Raw genomic sequence first — 20,926 nt, 5'->3', positions numbered from 1 at the left:
GAGTTTTTTTCCCCTGTGTAATTAGCCCAGCCCTACTGGTTTTATTATTAGTGAAGGCTTTGTCTTGCTTATTAAGAGATGAGGTTGTTAATAAGAAAATTACATTTTCTTATATTGAGAAATAAAAAATAATCTGTTTTCTTTTTGTTAATATCTTGTTTATTTTATTTTCACTTTTTTGTATATTGCTATGTTGATACTCTTTTGGAATTGAAACCAACTTTTTAAGTGAAATTTCAGGTTAAATTCTGATTTTTTGTAGTAATGGCATTAAAATACTATTTACTAGATAGTAATCTCTATTTTGGAAGAATCCCATAAGGAATATTTTTCTTACTAGACTCTCTAGTAAAGAAAATAAATTTTTCCTGGCATTGTAAAAGCAGGAATTAGCATTTTGTTACAGATGAAAAATTCCAAAAATTCTTCATAAATCTGTGGTGTAGTTTCTATTTACATTAGGCTTTCTCTAGTATCCATCACAATTCTGTGCCTTTAGAAGAGACTTGATCCCATCTCAAACTGTTTTTGCTGTATAAGGTAAAGATAAGGGATTTGCATGACACTGTTGTGGGCAATTATGTAAGTTGTGCTTCTCTGAGCACCTAACACTAGTAGATCTGAGCAGCTTAATGTAAACATTACACTTTTTCTGAGTGAACTTTGTCTTTAGGTCTTTTTCCTCATTTACATATCTAGGCAGAATGAATGTGTCAACTCAGATACTCAGTCTAACATTCAAAACTTTTAGCTAATGTGTTCAGCATTTCTGTAGATCAAACCCCAGATTTTCAAGCCAAACCCCAAAACAAGGAGAGTACATATTCAAGAGTCAAGTGAAAAGTTGTTTTCTTCATTTTAATCACATGCCTTGGCAAAGGCAAAGAAGAAAAGGAAAACTGATAGTTAAGAATGAAACTGAATAATCATTAGGCTTCCTAACTACTGAGTCTGTATCAGCAAGTGCCCTGGAGATTTCAGCTTCTCCCAGTCTTGATTCATTCTGAGACCAGATTGATTAAGTGCATGGACAGAGGCAGGAAATCCCACTGTGCAGCATCATACTGTATGATGTCCTCATACAGTACCAGGGTTGGAGCCTGTGCTGACACTGCCACTTGAGCCAGTGGAACCATTAATTCTCTTCCCCTCCTTTCACATCCTCACTTCCCAACAGCCCCATATCCCATCTCACTCTTCTGCGCTGGTTGCTTTCCAAATTAACAACAGTCACAGTACTTCCTTTCCCCAAGTCTTTGCTCAGGTCATGAAATCCTCCTTCCAGATTCAAGTCACTATATGATTCACATCAGTTAAACTGCTTCGTCTTAACTTCATGAAGTTAAATTACAGCCCAAATAGTTACATTTGACCAAGCAGTAAGAAACTGGATTCACAGTCTTGAAACATTGAAACACTTTCAGACCTTGCTCCCAGTCATGTCAATCACAAGGAAAGAAATATAGTTCATAGCCTTGTACAGACCAAGCATCTGGGAGCACCAGTCTCTGCTGCACCTTACACATCTCAGGCAGGTGCAATACATTGTCTGCATCCTCATGCCAGTGGTACTACCACTGCTGTATTTAGTGGGGAGAAGCCTGTTGTCTTTCTCTTGCCCACAGATTGTCATAGTGTTACAAAGCTGTTGTGGATGTTTGGAGCTCGAGCATCTGGTAATATGGTAACTAGCTGCTTTAGAAGTGGCATTGACAACGACTTGTGTTTGGGTGTTCTTTCATAAAGTAGGATACATACAATCAGTGCTTTTATGTGTCAAAATAGAGGGATGATGTTGATGCAATAGCCATCAAACAGCATTTTAAATGCTGTTCCATAGAACGAAAAAGGAACATGTCAGTATGTACAGTAAACCAACTTGGTATAGTCCCTGTCTGCTCCTCTTGTTCCCAAGCTGCCTGTGTGTGGTAGGATCTTGGCTGAGAAATGTAGATCGGTTACTTCAGGTAGCTGAGGGAGTGCTGGGTTTGTTATATGGGAGAGGCTCATATTAGATGCATGGCTACCCCAGCACCAGGGACCTGGAGTGCAGAAGATGTCAGTGGGAGCTCTTGTCTTCATCTGTGGTGAAAATGTTTCTTGTAAAGACACTGCAGAGAAATGCTTACAAACATGGACATTTTGTTGTTTATCCTAAAAATAAATTGGTTTCCATTTGTATTGATTAATCAGCTTTACTGATAAATTAAAGGTATGTGTCAGTGGCATTATGCAGTGCTGCAAGCGTGCTCTCACAGGGAGCAGGAGCAGTAAAGCAGCAAGCAGTAGCCCAGCAGTGCATCTGGGCTTTCATGTCCTACATGGCAGCAGGGCTAAATCATCTGACCAGAGTGCTCTGCTCAGGTGATAAATTGTTCCCACGCTCAGCTTTCAGTGCATATCTTTCTTGCATGCAAAGTTACTTGACACTTCTATGTTGTTCCTCAAGGCTCTTCTGCAGCTGTGGTCAAACAGTTCTGTTACTATATGGACACACTTTAAATTACTGTACCTCAAGAAAAACAGAAGTGGCAGGCATCAATCTTACTGTATTGAGTAAATGGACTGTATCTCAGCATACACAGTGTTGCTAAACATGTTAAAAGATCAAATTATACTGCAAAATTGCTCTATAAATATTGGCTGTACTGATGCCCTAGCTGTGTATATGAATTGTTAAATTAACCAATACTGAAGTAGCAACTTTCAGGGATAATTATCTTTGCTATTTTTTTTTTATTTTAAGAAATCCAGGAAAATTGTGTAAGAGCTGGAACAGAGTCAGTTCCCTGTTGATTTTGTACTGCTGCTGTATGTAGTGCTGTACAGCAGACTTTTATACAGGACAGAAAAATAGTTGTGTGTTTGAAAGAAATAGCTTTGTGTTTTTATATAGTTAGCAGGATGTGTGTATATCTCTTGTTCACAGCAAAATTTCCCACAAGTCCAGGGAGAGTTCTTCAGCAGAAGTAGGTTGGTTGAGCAGGGTAGGACTGAGGAATCATGCACTGCCCTTCCAGCCATCCAATTATACAGATAGGATAAATCTCCTTTAAATTGGTGATTATGTAGTGTGAATTGTGTTAAGGTTTCCTCAAAATACAGCTCCACAAGGAATAAAGGACATGATAGCTTCTTAGATCCTCTGTCACCTAAATTATCGTGCCTGAATGACGGAGCTTTAAATGATGATATATTGGTTCCTAGCATTTCTGTTGTACAGGCAGCCTGCAGTGAGAAGCCAGGTAGGTGTCTCAGTGGTCATACAGAGGCCACCTCCCTATAAATTACACCATTCTCTGACCCGTTCTACATCTCACAGTTCAGGCTAATCATTGACAGGGCTTTTACAATCACAAGCTTTTAGTGAAGCTTTGATAAAACACTCCAGCAGCTTGTGGCAAATGAAGACGGTCTGTACGGCATGGACTCCAGCAAAAGAATGGAATTTTTTCAGCATCAGTACAAGAAATCTGACTTTTAACACTGGCACTATAAACTGGCATAATGTGTGGCCAACGACTGGAGAAAATTGTTACTTTTTGGACATTAGTTTTCGTAAGGATAGTTACTGGGCTTGCTGGAGAAGGAAGATCTGTGTGGAAAAAGGACTCCCACTTCAGCCCCGTGAGTGAAACACAGATGTTTTTATATGACACTTTCCCCAAAGAGTTTCTCTGGGGTGTAGGGACAGGCGCTTTCCAGGTGGAAGGCAGCTGGAGGAAGGACGGGAAAGGCTGCTCCATCTGGGACCGCTTCACCCACTCGGAGTTCAGGGATGCTGACAGCACAGGCACCTCCAGTGACAGTTACGTCTTGTTGGACAAAGATTTGTCTGCTCTGGATTTTTTGGGAGTTACTTTTTACCAATTTTCAATTTCATGGTCAAGGCTTTTCCCCACTGGAGTGGTAGCAGCTCCCAATGAAAAAGGACTTCAGTATTATAACACCCTTATTGACTCTCTACTACACAGAAATATTGACCCCGTGGTTACACTCTACCACTGGGACCTGCCCTTGATGCTGCAAGAAAAATACGGGGGATGGAAAAATGAATCAATGATTGGTATCTTCAATGACTACGCCACGTTTTGCTTTCAGACCTTTGGGGACCGTGTTAAGTATTGGATTACAATCCACAATCCATATTTAGTTGCTTGGCATGGGTATGGCACAGGTATTCATGCTCCAGGAGAGAGAGGGAAAATAACAACTGTCTACTCAGTAGGACACAATTTGATCAAGGTACAGTATAGTAAGATTTTACAAATTGATCTTGCACTGCTGTGGGAAGTAATGGGAGGAATTGGTCCTGTGATCAGTGTTTAAAAAAAAAAAATCACCTACGGGGAAAGCACCAAGAATTAGCCTTTAGCTAAGGCAGTCTTTCTGTTAATCCTCACTTTGATCTTATTGCTCGTCACAACAGCTGACTCAGTAATTGTTTATTTTAAGGTACTTGTTCATTATTTTATTTAAATAGCTTTTACATACAAATTCTGGCTATTAAAAGCATTCTTTATTCTGTACATTTAGTTAAACAGATTTGGCCATACTGAAATGACTATTCTATTAGTTTAAAAGGAAATTAATTTGTATTTGCATACTGAATAAATTTTACTGGCCATAGAGTATGTATATGTAAGTATACATATCTAGCTTAGTAAGATCATACTGCAAAATGTTTACCTCTAAACTAGTAAGGTTGGCACTTCTTGGGTTCAGAAGAAAACAAATGTCCTCTTCAGTACTTGAGAGTTTCAAATTATTTCTATGATGTACAGTATTTTTTGCATCTGCAGTGCTCAAAGTGCTTTACAGAGCAGGTCACTATCCCATCTCTGCAGCCAGTATAATTCCCCCTACTAGGACTATTCTTAACTATCACAAAGAGAATTTTTCTACAACTTGCCATACCTTATACATGTAATTAACAAATAAATCTGAATGGGTTTGTCCTACAGAAAGAAGTACGCATGTTGGAAAAAAATATTTGCCAGAGTAGTTAAAAATATTCTGCAACTGACAAATTCTTGTATTTGCTTCTGGCCTTGAACCTTCAGAACATAATTTTTTGAAAAAATTCACACTGCAGTCAATAGAAGTTTTACACACAGAAAAGTTGTCAGGCACCCTGAGTCACTAACTGATTTCAGACTTAGCAGAAGAATGATTTAACTATAAAGATTTGTGAAGCATCTCAAAGAGAACTGATGCTGAATCATTCTTTTTATTTTCAAGTGCTATTTTATGTAATGCATGTAAAAGATACCATGTAAGTTTGCAGTATTTCTTGCCTTCATTTCTGAGTGTCACAATCAAATGTAGAGTACCAGCTACAGAGTCTCTGCATTTTCTGTAAAATCCATGTAAGCAGCACACCACACACAGGGAGCAATACTCCTCTCCAGAGAATCAATTGGATTTTCCAGGAAGCCAAGCACAGCTGGGTCTGATATACAAATTACTGACCTAATTTTCTTGGTCAATATTACTTATCTCTCAGACTTGATTTGATAGTTGCTTCTAGAGAATAAATAGACTTCTAGAGTATAAAATAAATGACTTGGATGAAAGAATTAAGGAGACTTTCAGCAGCACACAATCCTTTAACTACTATTTCATTATCCTTGGGCAGAAATTATTTTCCTCTGCTACCCTTCTTACAGCCCCATGAACATTACCTAACAAATGAGCAGTTCTCTCCTGTACCACTGTAAAATTTCTGAAGATTTTAGATTTGAGATTCATGAAAAATCTGAAATTCGTAGTAAGGTATTTGAGGAACTGGAGTTTTCTGATTGGGGTTAGAGATGGAATGGAAACTCTTGAGGTACCAGTCGGTATGAGTCAACTCCTCTTTAGATATCATTATTTCTTTCTCTTAATAAACTGTAATGCCAGCCAGCCATTCCACAGAAGTCACAGCTGGTCCTACGTTTCAAGCCAACTAGCCAGAATCTTTCTCAAAGATTTTTGGGCGAGTTGAAACGTTTGGCTCATTTTGCATTGTTGACAATACAGTATTAATATAATGTATTGATGCACAATCAGGATTCATGTGTTGTGAAATATCTCTCCTTTGAGAATCAAGAAAAGTTATAAGATTCTCTCTCTAAAGAGATTTCACATGTGTTTTTATTTCAGGACCAGTATATACTGGTCTGTTTCTCAGACACTGTATTATGGCTACCTTTTAATTTCCCACTGCAAACCAAAAACATTATCCCAAAAATAAAAGACCAACCAAAATGTCAGGTTTTGGCAGTGTGAGGCAAAGCCTGTTAAAGCTCTTGAAAAAATTGCCATTTATGTAATCAGCTTTAGGAAGAGCCACATTCCTGTTCATGTCAAGGCTTCATTTTTGGACAGACTGTTGACAGACACGGTCCTCAATGCCACCCTGTGCACAAACCAGGTTCACACATTAAATATACAGAGCAGGAAAAACAGGTCTGTAATGCTGAAAAGAAGCTAATCTGCCACCACACTGTTACACAGCAATTTGCTGAAAATCATTCTCAAGCCTTTTTGTAGTATCTTCGGATAAATTAAAGGAAGCTCTCGCATGAATCCTACTTTTAGTTCAATTTCCTTGTGTATTGTTGCAGTTGTGGTGTTATCAGAACTAATCACTATTTATATAAAGGAGTGCTTTTATGTGATATATCAATCATAACCTGAAGCTAAGTTAAATAGAATCACAAAAACAATATAACAAACCATAAACCTCTGCTTTTTTGGACTTTGGATTATTTTATTGTAGGAACAATTTGAAAGTTGCTAGAGATCTTTGTGTCCCTAGAAAAGGGCTGAAGAAATTTCTCTTAGTTTTAAACTATCAGTTTTATTTCTTTCAAAAGCAATACAATGTCTTAAAACTCAAATAATTGGCTGGCATATGGAAAAGTTTGTAGAATACCAGGTTGGAAGAGGACCTCAAGGATCATCTCCACGGATTCTAGAACTGATTAAAAAATTATCTGCTTCCATGAATGAATTCATGTCGGTAACTAGGTTGATAATGATCTCATTAAGGCTTTTCAACAAAAGTAGGGTTGGTCTGTCTTCATCCAGCCCCAGAGCTCTGTGTGTTGGCTGGCACAAGGCATTGCTGATGCTGAATCACCTGCTACCTGTGCTCCCCTCCAAGCCTTGCATCCTGTAAAGGGAATGCTCCAGACACGTGTACTTATGAGACAGCCCTGCCTTTTACATGGCCCTTGTTATTCAAGACCTATAAAGAGAGGTAGTGAATGCAGAAGCCAAGGCTGCTATGCAGGGTGCTTAGGAGCTCCACGTTGGGAAAATAATCTAGAAGAAGAATTTAAAATTTTAATTTAAAAAAAAATTCAATTTTAAAAACATATTTGCATGTTATTTTGTATGCTATTCATTCACAGAGAGTAATAATTGCTACTGATCATTTCAAAGGACTTCATACTACCCCTAAGGACATTATTAGGGAACGTGAACTGTGATGCCTATTAATTATAAATTGCTAAGGGGTTCACTTGGATAAATCTCTCTTCAATCGCATGGTCATTATGAGTAATAGAAGGAGCATGTGGAATCTTATACCAGATGGAGATTGGCCACCAAAAGTCTATTTCTTTTCTTCCTTAAAGGAGACTGCACTTCACAAAGGCAACATCAGAAAACAATTAATGGTAACACGTAACTTGCTATGCAACATTTGAAAGACACACCACAGAAAAGAAATAAACTATGAGCTTGCTCCTGAGGCAGCTGTCATACTGAGGCAGAGAAGAAAAAATGGCACACTGAAAAATTAGGTGGATTTCTTTGATTTAACAGTAAATAAATCTGACAAGAAGCAAGAAAATACAAAGCAGATGAATCATTGTGGCTGGACCTATGTGAGATGTATACCTGATATATTATTACCCTTTTCTCTATATCTAGTTACGTTCTTTCATACTTGGATTGAGGTTTGTAAATATGACAAGGGCAGACCGACCTGTCTTCTTTTCCTCCTCTGTATCAGTACCCTCCAGGAAGTTCTGCCTTTGCTACATAATAAGCAGAAAGGGGCTTGTTTTTTTTTTTTAATTTCCTGGTAAAGATTATTCATAGTCCTTCCTATCTGGCAGAAAAGCCCAGGAGAGAAATGTCATAGTAAGATCTCCCTAAAAAATATCTTCATCACATACTTGAAAAAAGTAATAAATTCACTTTCAAGCCTGGTGTCTCCCTATAGGTCCATTGCAGATCAGGTTCTTCTCTGTGCCCAGCTGCATTATTCCCAGCTCTTTGGCAGGTCTCACTATGACAGGATCTCTTCGTGGACACTGCTGGCATTGGGATCTGTGAGTGAGTGTTCCCCAGGAAAGTCCTATAATTCATTCTCCTTAAAAACAAATTTCTACTTCATGAATGGGGAATAGTTATTACCTCTATGTCCAACCAGACATTTCCTTCCCTTCCCCCAAAGGGGACTCCTTCCCTCAGGATGCAGAGAGATGAAAACTACACCAGCACCTGTATTTCTTACAGGAGAAAGGAAACCTATCTCCATCAAGTATGGCTCTAGGGTGGACACCAGAATAATTTCTGCTTGTAAATGTCTTTATTGGAAGATTTTTCAAATAGTAGTAGCCATCAGTGATGATATAAAATTCAGCACTGATTAATATTTTTTGATGATTTGTTATTTTCAGGTTAGCTTTCTTAGATTTCTTGGTAATCATTAGGGAAAACACAATCCAAATGCAAGACAGTTAACATACAACAAATTTGATAGTAAAGCCTCAGTCCTTCCTAACACCCTCTTAGAAGTGTAGTTGCCTACACCTCAAGAGGTAGGCAATCCTGCACAAGGATTGAGTTTGCAAAAGAAAGGATTTAGTTCTACTTTAGCTCTACTGACTATGGGGCATCTTTACCACAGACCAAAAGGGCCTTGAACAGAAATACACTCTCCAAATAAGCCACACACCCCTGCCCTTCTTCTGAAGTATAACATCATCATCATCATCAGACTCTATATTCTAGCTCTTCATGGTTTAAACACCAAACAGTTGGCCAAAAAGCCCAAATAATTTTATTAGCCTTTTTTCAATTCTAGTTTTCCTAAATGTTCTTGCTTTCCAGCACACTAAAGTAACTCCACATACCCGACATTGTTTTGTATACTCATTGCTGTTCAAAGAAAAATTTCTTGACTAAAGTATCTTAAGAATTTGAAAGTATTGCTCTTTCTATTGAAAGCTCTTTGCATATGATAAATTACAGGATCAGAATTTGAAGGAGTATGAGAATATTTCAAAAAGAGAGAATAACAATAATGTTGTCTTCAGTTTATTAAGTTGACTTTTCTAGCCTTTTTACGAGGTTAGTACTAACTGATGTAGCACTCTCTGTGACTTTCAAGTCTAGGGAATATTTTCTACATTAATACCAGGAAAATATGCTGAAATTAATGAGTCATACGTATCCAGAATAAATACCCAATATTGATCCTACTTTAACTGTGTACTTAGCCTTGACATTTGTCCTTGCTCTAACAAGGAAAGTGAAAGATTAGGGATTAAACTCTAACTGAAAAAAGATTAGTCAAGATTTACTGAAAATACCCCATTTGATTATGATACAGCTTTTAAATTGATGTTTATTTCATATCTGGTCTTAAAAAACAAACGATATAAATCAGTTGATTCCATCAACAATTGTTTGCATTTAGCAAACACGTTCTATCTGAGAATGTTAAGCTTCTTTACAGATAATTAACAACTCAGAATTATAGGCAAGCAGATTATATTGTGTCTACTATGCAAACCCTTACTATAGACAGTGACAAGATTTTTTCAGTAAGATTTAATCCTCAGAATTAAGAGTCATCAGTGATACATACAAATTTGTATATGAGGATTCTATCTTGACTCATATTAAATGTACTTATTTATACTTGAGGTCTACTCCTCTAGAATTATATCTGTGGCTGTATTCTCTACTGTGCACATTATTTTTAATAGTAACTTTATTTTCTTCTAATCACGTCCTGAAGATGTATATGAATACGAGTTGTACCTGACTGGCTTTTACATGTCAATATCATATTCTAATTCATTGGTTTTTGGCAAAGCCATCTTTGTCCATTTCACCTAGAAAAGTGTGATTGCTGTGATTTACCTGGTGCTATTCTCATGGTACAGGTGGCACTGTGTGTTATACAGCTGACTTCAGTGGGGGTTTTCTTGTTAAGCCAACACAGCCATATGCTTGTTCAACAGTGGTGTTCATGGCCTGTGTCTGGAGAGAAAGTGTAGAAACCAGGTGAGAAATCACTAGAGGCAGAGCACAGAGTAAGCCTGGCCCAAGCAGCCACCACAGGCTGGAGTGACTTTCAGGAGAGGACAGTGAAGGCAACTGAGGAGATGGCACTGGCCACTTAAATTTTCTGAGGAGGCTGGTGAGAAATCCATTTTATAATACTTTAACTGCATCCTGCAATCTGCCTCATGAGTCCATTTTTGCTGGCTTCCCTCTTCAGCTACAGAACCTGCATTTCAAAGGTTAGTGTCACTTTATCAGTATTTTCAAAGACAGACCTTGAACAAATGTTACAAGCATGACCTTAGAAACCATAAACAACTGATACACAAAATTTCACAAACTGTAATTCTTTGGTACTCCCTAGCTTAAACAATTATCTACCTGACATCAGGCATTTTGTGGTTTTTTTTTTTAAACTGTCAAGGCTGTGTGTTTCTAGATAAATTATCTGAAATTATTGTCAGAGGTAAGCAATGCTGTTTGGTTTAGTAATGATGGCAGTCTAACTCAGCACTCAGTGTTTCACAATGCTTCTAATGTTTTTCTGGGTGCAAACTATTATTTTCTTTCCAGCTTAAGAGTATAAAGCCACACTTTAGGCATAAGGTAAACCCTGAGTTACTTGACAACTCTTCAGCTGTGAGAGGTCAGCTCCCCTCCCCTGTGTCAGATCACCTGATGTGATTCACGCTGCCATCCAGAGTCACTCTTGTCTGACCTATCTGTCCTGTTTTCCTATAGGACTTTGATAATGCTAGTGGTTCCTCAGTCTCCCATGTATTTCTGGTGTAAATTTTGTCTGCTGGATGCCCTTATTTAAGTAATTAATAATGTGACATTTGAAGCTAATTGTAATGTGTGATAATGTTATGCTTTCTAAAACTTGATGATAATCAGAAAAGTGGTATTTAGATGTGATACAGTGTTATGGCCATTTCAAAGAAGAAATTAACTAAAATCCTGAACAAAATTCTCACTCAGAAATGTGAAAGTTGACATTTGGGTTTAAAATTCACATCTGGGTCCTTTGTCCAAGTTTTTACATTTAGGGATTGTGCAAATATCAGAACTTGAACACTGGGTCAAATGACCAGGCCAAAATAAAACAACTAAATCCCAAGAGGGATGGGGTGGATGTGGTTTGATCAGAGTAAGTCCAGGTAACGCCTGGAGCACAGAGCAGTTAGTAGCACAAAGTCAGTGCTCACAAATGAAATATCATATGAGATACATAATTTATGAAATAATTGTGAAGATGGTTCAAGATTTTAACCATATCAGGAATCACTGTTTGACAGAGAAAGACTCAGATGGGACTAAGTCACAGAGTTCAAATCCCACCATTAGAGCTGTTTAGTTCCAAAATGTCAGTGTAACAGCTATTCACATCCCTGCTGGGACCTCTCCTGAAATCAAGATGTATGTTACAAGGCCTAACGTGTCATAGGAACAGCACATGAGTTACTGAGAATTGCCCTCATCCCAAGGAACCTTGCAGGGTAACAGTGATTGCCCATTAAACTATGCGGGGTAATTCATGTGCCTTAACTGATATTTCCATATAAGCCTGCAGTGAATCAGATGGAGCTCCCTGCCTCTCTAGCTGCCAACTCACAAAGACACTTATTAGAGTTACAATTTAATGCTATTCTTCTCTCATCAGGCTCATGCAAAAGTCTGGCATAACTACAAAGAACACTTTCAGCCCTATCAGAAGGGGATGATATCCATAGTATTGGGATCCCACTGGATCAAACCTAACAAATCGGAAGACGAGTCGGACATTTCTAAGTGTCAGAAGTCTATGGAGAGAGTACTTGGATGGTTTGCCAAACCTATCCATGGGGATGGGGATTATCCAGAAGAACTGAAAAATGAATACTTGTTTCTGCCACACTTTACCGAAGATGAAAAAAACTACATAAAGGGAACAGCTGACTTCTTTGCCTTTTCCTTTGGTCCTAGTAACTTTAAACCTCCAAACACTCTACCAAAAATGGGACAAAATTTGTCACTGAATTTGAGGGAAGTACTGAACTGGATTAAACTGGAATACAACAGTCCTCGAATCTTGATTGCAGAGAATGGCTGGTTCACTGACAGCCATGTGAAAACAGATGACACCACAGCCATCTACATGATGAAAAACTTCATTAATAAGGTTTTACAAGGTTTGTACAGAAATTAGTTGTTGGATTTTCAGAGAGCACTTTTGATCATTTGATATTTAGCTCTGTAATAATTTAATCTTTTTTTAAAAGTGATAATGGCAACAAAGTTAATCATTAATTATTTATACTGCATGAGTACATGGATCAGGATCTACTGGTGCTAGGTGTACAAACAGAAGAAACCCATAGCCCCTGTCCCAGAAAGCTAAAGTCCAACATCTGCATTGGGTTAGGGTTAGGGTTTCCATACTGAAACTATTACTCCTGCAGGACTCCAAGACTCCACCTGTAGTAGATACAGAAAAGCCTTCAGATCTTCTTCTGTGGATGACACCTCTGGTGACACAGGGAGCTTGGTTAATTCCTGACCTTTCCTACCTTCAGCCCCTTGTTCCTGCCCTGAACCTTCCCCCTTGTTTTTCAGGAGGCTTTTCTCATCCTCACTCTAACCCTCAGTCAGGATCCTGACTTGTTTCTGCCCTCTCCTTTCACTGTCCCTGCAGACAATGCTACAAACATACTCTCACTCTGATCCACTAGATCTCTACCTATCAAGTGCCTAACTTTTAATTTTATTTACCACAAAGTATACATAAAATAGTACTTTTTTCCCTACCCATTTAAATGGCCACAAATGCTCAGCATGCACCATCTCAAGTACACAGCATCTTTTGCTCGGACAATTAAACTTACCCCCATCTATTCAGTATGCTTCTAGAAGCAAAAATGTTCTCAGTTGTCACTTACTCTGTCCCTAGATATCTTCTCCCATTTGTTTAACCTTCCTCATTGCAGACATCAAGTACTCATCTTTACTTGTAAGGCCATTCTGGCTTATCTCTTTATCCCCTACATCATTCTCTGCCTCTGCATTTTGCAATGGATATTTTCAGATTTTTTTGTACTTTCTCCCATGGTTTCCCTAATATTTAGAAGTTGCTTTCTTTGAAAATACATGCCATTGTATTTCTCTGTTACATTTCCTCATCTCCTTTCCAGTATTCTGGCCTTGTCTATCAGCTTCTCATATACTCACATTGCAAGCTCTTGGGCTTTCTGATTTCATCTGGCAACATCCAGCTGGACTATGCCCATGCTGCTGGGTACCTTGTTACTCAGCTGCATGAATACATGCACTGTGCAAAACTGCTTTCTGCTCAACTCACAGCCTGCTGTGACTAGGGCAAGTTCAGTGGAAATACAGAATTATGCAAAATGAAATGTCCTGGGAAAATGAGGCAAAATTATATTAGGAAAGAATAAACCAGAAAACTTCATCTTTATTCCTTGGCTTACTGGTGTGGTGGACTACAGGTAAAATATGACTTGTCCACCTGTCTGTGTCAAAATCCTCAGCAACTCTACTTGGTCACTGCTTTACCTTGGGTATTCCAGTCCTTATAAGGTTAATGTGAGGAGTTATCCTACGTTATTTCCTAGCTCAAAGCTGGCAACAGGCAATGAACATGACTGACCATGGAATTTGGACTTCTCTTCCAGGCTGCCAGCTGGCATGTGCCTACGTGGGTAAAAACCATCATGGTTAGTTGGTGTCTGCCGAGAAGCACATTGCAGGTTCTGCTGTGCTTCCTGAAGAATCAGGTTCCACATCTGGGAAAGCAGTTGTGTTGTCATCTTTCTCATATATTATATGTAAAAATCGTATCTAGACTCCTTTGCAAGAGGGACATTAAGATTGCTGGAAGAAATCAGCATGCACTGCACCCATTCTGTAACTAAATGTCTCTGGGCTGGTCAATCCAACTTCTCTAAACTCATTAACAGTCCCACGCCAACAAAATTTTTCAATTTACAAGGTGAACAGACATTCCCAAATGTTTAAGCTTGCAGGCATCTTTCAAATACATATAGAAAGTTTTAGCTTCGTGACAAAGTCACAGACCAGATCAACTGTTGCTCCCTTTATTTTTACTCATGATTCTCTAATTTTACTGGTATATATTACTGGGAAATTGTCAAATGCAACTTCAGACCTGGATGTGGTGTAATATTTCTTGTTTGCTCAGAGCAAAAATAAAGCATCTTACAGTAATTTAATTTCTTAAGGAATTAGTGACTTTTTTTTAGTAAATAAAGACTAAGATATGTATGTCAGTTTTGCAATGAATTTACAGTAGGTCAATAACCCTATGAATGTTGAGAAGACACTCAAGAGTTTCAAAGCAAATAGCCCTTTCTTACAAATACCCCTTATATATGTTAGAGTACTAAATACAAGACTCATGGATGTTACCTTCTCTTATGCAGCTATTAAATACGACAACATAGATGTGTTTGGTTACACAGCCTGGTCCCTCCTCGATGGCTTCGAATGGCAACATGCTTACAACATCAGGCGTGGACTATTTTATGTAGATTTCAAAAGCAAAAAAAAGGAAAGGATTCCCAAGTCATCTGCACTTTATTATAAACAAATCATACAAGAAAATGGCTTCTTCCCAAAGGATTCTACCCCGAACTTGCAAGCTCAGTTCTCCTGTGATTTCTCCTGGGGTATCACCGAGTCTGTTCTCAAGGTAAGTGTAACATATTAAGAGGATCACTGGAAACAGCGTAATCAGTGACTTCAACTTTGTGAACAAATGACTGTGTATGGCACCTCACATTCAAGAATTCCAACGCACACTGCCAACAGAAGTTAAGCCATAACTGCATTGGTCCAATTTCATGTGTTTCCAGGTTTTCAGGTGAGCTGGTCACAGAGTACTGGGTACTGCTGCAGCAGCAGACCCTGCTGCAGGAGCCCTTCCAGGGGGCCAGGCCCTCCCTCACCTTCCCTCTGCTTGCGTCTCCACGTGGCAGATCAGATGAGGAAATTTCAGACCAAGAAATTGATCCAACTAATTGTTACTGGGTTATTTTTCAACCAGTGGTTTCCAAATCCAGTTTGCAGTGTGGCCATAGGGATGCTTGTGATGGCCTGATGGAGAGGGTGACAAAGGGCAGGGACGAGGTGGTTACACTGGTGGCAAAAGACCTACCTGCAGGCTCCAGGTCTTGTCTAAAGCAGACACACATTCCTGGGTTAGGCCTGGCTCTAAGTGCCGCTTAGACAAGTGGGTAAGAAACCATTCTTTAAAAAGACATATAGCACAGCTAACGAAAACCAACCTTGAGGTTTTACCATCTGAGCTCACATTAGAAAACAGATCATACCACCTTTTGTCCAAACTGGTTCCTACAGGACCTATTTATACCTTATTTTGCTTCTATTTCTGCTTTACACTTAGTAAATAAGCTAAATGTTTGTATGGCCAGTGTTGGGATACCCTTTTTGTCATCGCACACAGTCCCACAACAAATACCAGCCTCAAAAAATAACAACAAAACCCCATAATTTAGCCTATTCACAGACAACCATAGGAAAAAAAAAGCTTCTATATATCTTGTTAATATACAGCACAGAAAAGTACATTTTCTTTAAAAAAAAGTAATTAAATATTTTTAACTTTACTATATTGTACTTTGAAACCTACAAAAAGCATTTAGAAATTGGAATATGAAAAAAATTCATGTGCTACTCAGAACCTTTTAAACTAGTAGGAGATATAAAAGATATAACTAAATGCTACAAGCTGTTTGTATCAGATTACTGTGTCTTGGTTTCACAAGGTTGATCTCAGCAGCAGTGCCAAAATAACCAATGCCTGCCTTGTATAGCCCCTGGTGCTTGTTCTCACCACCAGCTCTCCTGGCAGCTGCCCGAGAGTGCTGTGTGCATGACCAGAGTGAACTCATCAGGGAGAGCTATCTGTGTGAAAACATATGTAGGCTGGTGGCAGGGCAAATGCTCCTGTGTAATCAAACAGAAAAAAGTGCAATTTTAATGTTTTCCATAAGGAAAGGAACAGAATGATAAGATGACCACTAGCACAAAGCCCATATAGGTGAGTTGGTTATCCTCTTCCCCCTGGAACATCTAAGCAGGGCCTTCTGACATCCAGCACAAATCCTACAGCTAAGCACAGGCAGAAATGCAGACTACAAGCAGGTACCGCGTTCATTTAATTAAAACCCATTGTAACACATTTTTATTTTCACAGGCAGAATCGGCGGCTTCCTCACCACAGTTCTGCGATTCCAGCTTATACCTCTGGAATGTCACAGGAGATGGGCTTCTGCACAGAGTTGAAGGGGTAAAACTAAAAACCCGACCAGCACAGTGCACAGATTTTGTCAGTATTAAAAAGCAACTGGACCTCCTGGAAAAAATGAAAGTCACCCATTACAGATTTGCACTTGACTGGTCACTAATTTTACCCAATGGAGATTTGTCAGTGGTCAACAGGCAAGTTCTTAGGTATTACAGATGTGTGATTAGTGAAGTACTGAAACTCAATGTTCAATCCATGGTCACCTTGTATTATCCAACTCACGCCTACCTGGGCCTGCCGGGTCCTTTGCTGCAGACAGGAGGATGGTTGAACCAATCCACTGCCTACGCTTTTCAAGACTATGCAGCTTTATGTTTTAGGGAACTCGGCGATTTGGTTAAACTTTGGATTACAATAAATGAGCCTAACCAGCTAAGCAATGTCTACAACAGGAGCAGCAATGACACCTATCGGGCAGCACACAATTTATTAATAGCACATGCCATGGCCTGGAGAATATATGATGAGCAGTACAGGTCCTCTCAATATGGCAAAGTGTCCTTGTCCCTGCATTCGGACTGGGCTGAGCCTGCCAACCCCTTCTCTGAATCTCATTCAAAAGCTGCCAGCAGGTTTCTTCAGTTTGAAATAGGCTGGTTTGCCAATCCCATATTTAAGACTGGAGACTATCCAGCTACTATGAGGGAATACATCAGCTTTAAGAACAGAAAAGGCCTCTCATATACTTTGTTGCCATCTTTCACAAGTGAGGAAAAGCAGCTTGTCAAAGGTGCAGCTGACTTTTATGCACTGAATCATTTCACCACCAGATTTGTGATTCATGAACCTCAGAACGGAAGCCAGTATGAATTTGATCGTGACATTCAATTTCTTCAGGATATCACCTGCCTGAGTTCCCCTTCTCGTTTGGCAGTGGTGCCTTGGGGAATGCGCAAAGTTCTCAGGTGGATTAAAAAAACTTATGGTGACGTGGACATTTACATCACAGCAAATGGAATAGATGACCAGTCCTTAGACAATGATGAACTTCGAAATTATTACTTGGGCAAATACGTACAAGAGGTTTTAAAAGGTGAGTACATGACAGGTTCAAGTTCCCCAGAGCCATTTCCTTGGCTCAGACCCAGGCACTGTCAAGTCTTGCCCTGCACAGAGCAAGCAGGCCTGGTTAAGATGCAGGAGCCAGCTGCACTGAGCCCCCTGAGGGGCCTGACTCTGCAGTCACACTCAGGGCAGCTATGGCACAAAGCAATGGCATCAAGTGCCTTGCACAAAACACAGCTACAGCTGCCTCCAGTTTACACCATGTGAGAAGCTCTCTGGGCATGCACATACAGCAGAGTAGTTACTCAGAAGTTATTAGGAGATGGCACTTCAGCCCAACAACTCCCGAGACAATCAAAATTTCTACTCTCCAAAGAAAGGCAAGAGCCTCCTTGCTTGCCGTACTAGTCATTGGACAGGAAAGTGCAAGCAAGTCCACAGAGATCTGGAGGGACATACAGAAGAAATACAGCAGGGCACCAGCAGCACCAGCTGCTACTGAAGGGAGAATCCAACCCTAGTTCTTGTTCCACTACTTGTTTTCTCCTGTGCACGTATGGAAATCCAGTTCTTCACTTCAAAGAAAAATGAGTAAGAGTTATGGTGCTATAGAGGTATTCAAGGCAATCATCTTCAGCAATAGCTTATTGTATGAGAAATGCTGCAGGGACCTCACCCCTCCCCTCCCTCTTCCTGCAACCAATCATTAAGCAAAGCAGCGAGATGCAGGCTACCAGCAAGGCCTGGGTACCTGAACCATTCAGGCAAAGTGAGATGTGCAATACATCCCTGTGCTCACTATTCCCTACTGGTGAGCACTAGAGATCCTGATCAGGACATGGCATGTTTAAAAGCTTTTCTGAGGCAACTGACATCAAACAGTCTAAGTATCCTGATTTCTCCTCTCTAGGAACTAATAAAAAATGAGACAAATCTTACTCATGGCTAAGCATGGCTTCAGATTACTTTTAGACACCAAGAAACAAACTGTTCTTTCTCCAGTGCTTAGCTTTCTCAGCTACTACAGGACTAATGAGCATTTGCTGATTTGTTTTCCATGCTAATTTCATACTGCAAACAACAGAACAATACATTATTAAAGGAAGTAAGTTATTAAATGAAAGGGTTGTTTAAAGGGCACTTCCCTATAGTATTCCCGTTAATTTTCTGAGAGCATGACACTTTACAGTACTCCCCCAATTTACATGTTCTTAATCCGGCTCACATTCCCAACTATGCTCACTGCTTGCACATGACTTTAAGGCACGCTATTTTTAAGTATTTTCACCCAGCACTTGGGTGCAGCAGTGAAACAGAGCCATGCACGCTGCAGGGATGAGCAGCTGAGTTTGGAGCAAGGCAGGAATTCTTGGAAAGCTGCTCTCATGGTACCAATGGGTAGCTGCTCCCCCTGAGCAGCTCATTGCAGCTGGGTTCAGTTAAGAGCAGCATCTGGCTTTTCCCAGGGAAACAAACTCCCAGCTCCAACCCTGTCCAAATCCAGCTTTCATGGGGTAGGTCCAAAAGTTCCCAAATCACGTTATTTTTAAAACAGTAAGGCACTGTTCCCACTTAATTGAGACAACTGAGTATTAGAAGCAGTAAATATTTTATGATGTAATTACACTTTTTAAATTGATAACAATTTGAAATCTGAACTCCTTACCAGAAAGACTGCAGGTTTTACTTAACATACACGTTTTTGTTTACACTTTGTTTTGTTTCTTTTCTTTCTCAGCCTACTACATTGACAAAGTCAAGATTAAAGGCTACTATGCATTTAAGATGACTGAAGAAAAATCTAAGCCCAGATTTGGATTCTTCACTTCAGATTCAAAAGGAAAGCCTTCAATAAGCTTTTACAATAGCCTGATAAGCAACAATGGCTTTCCTGCTGACTACTCAGTCTGTGGCCCCTCTGGCCATGAAAAGCAGTGTAGGTTCTGCTTGTTCATTTCTCAGAAGAAGCCGTTAATATTCTTTGCCTGCTGCATCTTCTGTACCCTCATCTTGCTTTTAGCTATTATTTTTTTTCACAAAAGAAAAAGAAGGAAACGTTTTAAGGCAAAAAGCATCAAGTGCATCTGCGTCTCATTTTAAAAGGGGTCACAAGCCCACTTTCAGTGAGGTCCATCACTGCATTCTACAGTGGACAATGCCACTCAGACAACTGTGGAAAAGCACTGAGTCACTCCAGTCACACACACCAAGCATTTCATTCAAAAACAAAGTAATCACATTCACAGGAAGAAGAGCTATAACACTTGTTTCTGGTGAAATTACTTTTATCCACCTACTGTACATGGAAGACAACTTAATCTATTAAAAAAAAAAAAAATTACTCTCCTGTGCCTTGGAATAACCTTTCAAACAGCTTAACTTGTAAAGAGCAACTTTTGAGAAGTGATACGCACTTTTGTATGAATAAAAATGTCTTGTGATGTATATTCAGGTTCTGAGTGTTGTTGAGCATGAAACCGCATCTGTTAGGGTTTATAAAATGTAACTAAATCCCACAAACCTTCAGCTAAGTACAACACCAGGAATGAAATGTGCCAGGCCAGCTTCTGAAGATACCCCTAAGAACAAATCCAAGTTAATTCCATTACTGACCAACAGACGTCCCTTATGTATTGGGTGAAGTAGTTTTAAGCAAATATAACTGGAGACAAAATCATACACAATCACTATTTTTCATCTCCAAAATGGGGTAGCCATAAAAATTACTAGCAGAGAACATCTAAATAAATAGTAACTATTAATCCACTCAAGAGAGTGATGAATGCAAATTGAACTTGTCATCATACAAGCAGACCTTTGGACAATTTTTGGAATTTCTTCACATGTGTGGGTGCTTTAGCTACTTGTTGTCAAGTACATTTCTGCACTATCCCAGTAGTTTCATGTATTTTTCCAAACTGAATGGAGCAAGTGACAACGTGGATTTTACTACTACACAGAATTAGACAACCTCTCAGTTACATGTTGCTACATGGCAAGATTAGTACCCAAGAAAAAAAAGCTGTATCCCCAGATAATACACATCACTGCTGGTGAAACTCAGCAATACACTCTGATCGAACTTTGAGGTCAACTCCTTTGTTTCCTTAAGTAAGCAATAAAAATAAAGCATCGTATTTCTAGACTACTGCTTCTATCTATGTATTTAGTTTAAATGGTCTTACTAATCTAGTTTTACTGATTTCAGTTTTGTTTTTAATCTACTTCAGATTCTGTCATCACAAGTCTGAGGCTTGAGAAAAGATGTGAAAGAACACT

General features: G+C 39.3%; 1 protein-coding gene across 1 annotated transcript; it reads left to right on the top strand.

Moving 5' to 3' along the window:
* The first annotated feature begins 3,324 nt into the window (after nucleotides 1–3,324).
* KLB (klotho beta) lies at nucleotides 3,325–20,792 on the top strand. The gene is made up of 5 exons (XM_010402173.4): nucleotides 3,325–4,245; nucleotides 11,960–12,467; nucleotides 14,736–15,004; nucleotides 16,532–17,675; nucleotides 19,386–20,792. Exons 1-5 carry the CDS (start codon nucleotides 3,508–3,510, stop codon nucleotides 19,745–19,747), a joined length of 3,021 nt encoding a protein of 1,006 aa, XP_010400475.3. The 5' UTR covers nucleotides 3,325–3,507; the 3' UTR covers nucleotides 19,748–20,792.
* Nucleotides 20,793–20,926: the final 134 nt, after the last annotated feature.

Source organism: Corvus cornix, chromosome 4 (assembly GCF_000738735.6).
Source record: "Corvus cornix cornix isolate S_Up_H32 chromosome 4, ASM73873v5, whole genome shotgun sequence".
NCBI classification, from domain to species: Eukaryota; Metazoa; Chordata; class Aves; order Passeriformes; family Corvidae; genus Corvus; species Corvus cornix.
The sequence above is the reverse complement of the archived record's forward strand: the minus strand, read 5'-3'. Positions and strand labels throughout refer to the sequence as shown.

Bases quoted from the DNA above. Each gene is read 5' to 3' on its own strand.
- KLB (XM_010402173.4), top strand. From the start codon at position 3,508: ATGTGTGGCCAACGACTGGAGAAAATTGTTACTTTTTGGACATTAGTT. The intron at 12,468-14,735 runs GTTTGTACAGAA...TCTCTTATGCAG, and splicing joins CATTAATAAGGTTTTACAAG to CTATTAAATACGACAACATA. The intron at 17,676-19,385 runs GTGAGTACATGA...TTTCTTTCTCAG, and splicing joins CGTACAAGAGGTTTTAAAAG to CCTACTACATTGACAAAGTC.